At 36.6% G+C, this 4,208-nt stretch overlaps 1 protein-coding gene across 1 annotated transcript; it reads left to right on the top strand.

Annotated features, from left to right (window-relative positions):
* The first annotated feature begins 1,348 nt into the window (after window positions 1-1,348).
* LOC104245025 (pentatricopeptide repeat-containing protein At1g20300, mitochondrial) lies at window positions 1,349-3,539 on the top strand. Its single transcript, XM_009800572.2, has one exon. It carries the CDS (start codon window positions 1,456-1,458, stop codon window positions 3,106-3,108), a length of 1,653 nt encoding a protein of 550 aa, XP_009798874.1. The 5' UTR covers window positions 1,349-1,455; the 3' UTR covers window positions 3,109-3,539.
* Window positions 3,540-4,208: the final 669 nt, after the last annotated feature.

Here is a 4,208-nt window from a genome sequence, read left to right on the forward strand (position 1 = left end):
TTCGCTACGTACATAAAAGATTTTATAAGAAAATTCTTAACCTAGCTCGATAATTAAATTGTGACACACTTAATAATAAAATTTAGTTCGATATTATAGTATATGATGCATATATCAAGCTAAAGACATTGGATGTAAGGCCGATTCGGACCAATCAATCTATTCACTAAGTATTTACATGAGAAATTTCATTAGAGCTTTAAAATGTTTACATGTAATTCAATACGATCAATCAATAAATTCGTAACAATAAGAATCATCATGTTTGGACAAACCAAGGAGGGGACCAAAAACACCATCAACCCAACGTTTTAGACATTGAACGATGTTTTCATTAACAAACTCGAAGAACCCTTCACATGGAACGTTTTCCCTCGAATCGTCGTCTTCTTCTTCATGTTTAGGGTTTTGCAACTCCCAATATACTCTAACGCCATTACTAAACCTTGGTTCTTTGATTTTCACATAACGTTGTTTTAACAATTTAGACCTTGACAAAGGTGGCTGCAAATCCTTCAATGATGTTAGCTTCACTGGTTCATTGCTAGACATCTTCTTCGTAAAAGATAATCAAAATTCTTTTATCAAACAATTGATGCAATGTAAATTTAAGTGGATTACAACTTAAATGCATATTTTATAACACTATTTTATAACCTAAGTGATCTCATTATTGGATATGCCCCCAAAGCCTACTTAATCATCTACATGGATTGGGACGATCTTGAAGTATTCTAACTTTATTTTAGTAGGGATAAGATAAAGTTTGAAAGGCATTGTACGTACAGTCAAAATATTTCCTAGTTTGACAATTATTGGGAAGTTTTTTAAATAAAATTTTCACAAAACTTAAAAGGGCTTTGTGAAAATTTTCGTTTATTTTTTTTTTGGAAAAGCACCTCAATCCACTTTTCAAGAAACTTTTTTTTTTTTGGTTAAAAGAGATTAAATAAATTAATTAAAAAAAAACAAGCACTTAGTTGCAATGCAAATAAACCTAGACACAAAAATAAACACTAATAAATTACTTCAATGTATGAAATCCAAATATCTACTTTCTTAATATTGAGTTTGAACACAAATACTCCAAGTTTTTTTTTACATAAACTTTATATATTTTGAAAATTATAAAATACGAATACCAAATATAAGCTATAATAATTAATAATCAAAATATTAGAAAATTATTTGAACAGATTGGGATGGAAGAAATATCTCTTTGACTTTCTTACCAGTGATAATGTCACATAAAATGAGGCTATTTAAGAAAAGTATATATAGTATAATAAATCGTACACATATTGCATTTGGTAAATTTAAAATAAAATTAGGGCTACAAAAGCAACAAAATCCCAAAAAGAAAAAGAAAAAAAGAAAAAACGACACATAAAAGAAGGTTAATAACAGTAAGCAGCAAATTATTGAGAATCTGAATCCATCAGCAAAGTGTAAGCTATGGCCGTCACGAAATCCCTGTTACGTTTGAATATCTCTCGCAATTTTCTCAGTCCATTCTCTTCTCAGAGCAAATTCAAAACCTACACCTCTGCTTCCACCTCAGAGCTCGCCGCCGCCGACATTGACGTCGACGACGGCGCCGTCGACATCGACGTCGACGACGGCGCCGTCGAAAACGGCGAACCCACCTGCCCAACTGAGCTATTATCAACAGAAGAAGCTGAAATAGCTGAAAAGATTCATTCTTTAATCAAAGACCATCACCGCAAAAACCCTGCACCCACCCCCACCTTAAACCCTAACGTCACTTTCCCTACTCTCTCCTTCGACTTCTCTACAACCTTCGATAACCGCCCCATTTCTCCGCGGGTCGTAAACCGGGTCATTGAAAAATGCGGGTCAGTTCGCCACGGCATCCCATTTTCACAGGCTTTAGCTTTCTTCAACTGGGCTGCTGCGCGTGACGCGCGTGGATATTTCCTAAACCCTGAGCCTTACAACGAAATGATCGATCTTTCTGGTAAAGTGCGCCAATTTGATGTTGCTTGGCATTTGATAGATTTAATGAAACTGAAAAATGTGAAAATTCCCATTGAAACTTTTTCGATTTTGATTCGTCGTTATGTTCGGGCCGGGCTTGCTTCTGAAGCTGTTCATACGTTTAATAGAATGGAGGATTATGATTGTAAGCCCGATAGGAATGCATTTTCTATAGTTATAGGGATACTGTGTAAGAAAAGAAGGGCACTAGAAGCACAATCTTTTTTTGATAGCTTGAAGGATAAATTTGAGGCTGATGTGGTATTGTACACTAGCTTGGTTCATGGTTGGTGTCGGGCGGGTAATATATCCGAGGCAGAGAGGGTTTTTCGCGAAATGAAGGAGGCAGGGGTGCAGCCTAATGTGTATACTTATAGTATTGTGATTGATGCATTGTGTAGGGGTGGGCAAATTACTCGAGCGTATGATGTTTTCTCGGAGATGATTGATTCGGGTTGTCAACCTAATGCGATTACATTTAATAACCTTATGCGCGTCCATGTGAAGGCAGGGAGGACGGAGAAGGTGCTCCAGGTTTATAATCAGATGAAGAGGCTATCATGTTCCCCTGATGTTATCACGTATAATTTCTTGATTGATGCTCATTGTAGGGATGAGAATCGCGATGAAGCTCTTAAGGTGGTTAACATTATGGTTAAGAAAGGATGTGAAGCAAATGCTTCTACCTTTAACCCTATTTTTAGGTGCATTGCTAAGGCTCGTGATGTGAATGCTGCTCATCGATTGTATGCAAAGATGAAGGAGTTGAAGTGTAAGCCTAATACAGTAACGTACAATATATTGATGAAAATGTTTGCGGATTCGAAATCTACTGACATGGTAATCAAACTTTGGAAAGAAATGGATGAGAATGAAGTGGAGCCTAATGTGAACACTTTCAAGATTTTGATTTCCATGTACTGTGGGATGGGACATTGGAATAATGCTTACAAATATTTTAAAGAGATGATCGAGGACAAGTGCTTGAGACCAAGTGAGTCGGTTTATGACATGGTTCTAAAACAACTAAGGAAGTCGGGGCAACTAAGGAAGCACGAAGAATTGGTGGAAAAGATGATCGATAGGGGATTTGCTACTCGTTCTGTGTAAAGGGTCGCCAAGTTTGTTTGGATAGCTTATGGAGTTATGTCTTCAGCTGGACTGTGGAATCTCAGGAGCTCCGAGCACTGATGTTAAAAACTCGGTCTTGTTGGCCATACAAAGGCTGGAGTTGCAGCCATATTGATCTTGCATTTGAAACTTACTAGTGATGGAACATTTCGAGCTTACTGGCAAATTCATTTCCTTAAGAAAGTGAAAGGTAAGGATCCTTTTCTTTTGCTGAATGATAATTTAACGAGAAATGTTATGCCGCTGTTGCTCTCGGATAATCAGACTAAAGGCATTAAAGAGTATTTGATCTTGTAGTATAGGCATTAACACATATCGAAAAGTTTTCCTTTCAATCTGGAGTACATTGTACAAGAATTTTGATTTGTTTTCTATATAAACATGTCCAAGTGTGACAAGATGTTTTGCTACCATGTCTCGATAGAAAGTCTTGTCATATTGTCATGCTTGAATAAGGAGCTTTGTCCAAAGAAAAGGTAAGAAGATCCATAATCAATTTATTGCAAATACAGTTGTATCGTGAAGGAGCCTTGGCGTAACTGGTAAGGTTGCTACCATGTGACCAGGGGGTCACGCAGGGGTGAAGCTAGGAATTTCATTTAGGGTGTTCAAACTTGAAATAAGTAAAAAAAATCCTCGATAAAGGGTGTTCAATATATGTTATATACCATCAATATATGTTATATATGTTATATACCATTAAAATCCAATATTTTACCTATATATACCATGTATATAACATGTATACCATGTTATATACCATCAGGGCTATGTACCTTAACCCTGAGGTCACGAGTTCGAGCTGTGGAAACAGCCTTTTGCAGAAATGCAGGGTAAGGTTGCGTACAATAGACCCTTGTGGTCCGGCACTTCCCGCGCATGGGGAGCTTAGTACACCAGGCTACCCTTTTTTATAGTTGCATCTGGAATGACGAATAAGGTTATGTCTTAACTAGGATTTTGCAAATAAATTAAGATAATGGTAAAAGAAAAGCCAATATATTAATCAAGAATCAATATCTCATGTTTATTTCATATTCAACTGCTGCCATATCATTACACCTAGATAAAATGATGTG

The sequence above is a fragment of the Nicotiana sylvestris genome, chromosome 4 (genome assembly GCF_000393655.2).
Source record: "Nicotiana sylvestris chromosome 4, ASM39365v2, whole genome shotgun sequence".
Taxonomy (NCBI): domain Eukaryota; kingdom Viridiplantae; phylum Streptophyta; class Magnoliopsida; order Solanales; family Solanaceae; genus Nicotiana; species Nicotiana sylvestris.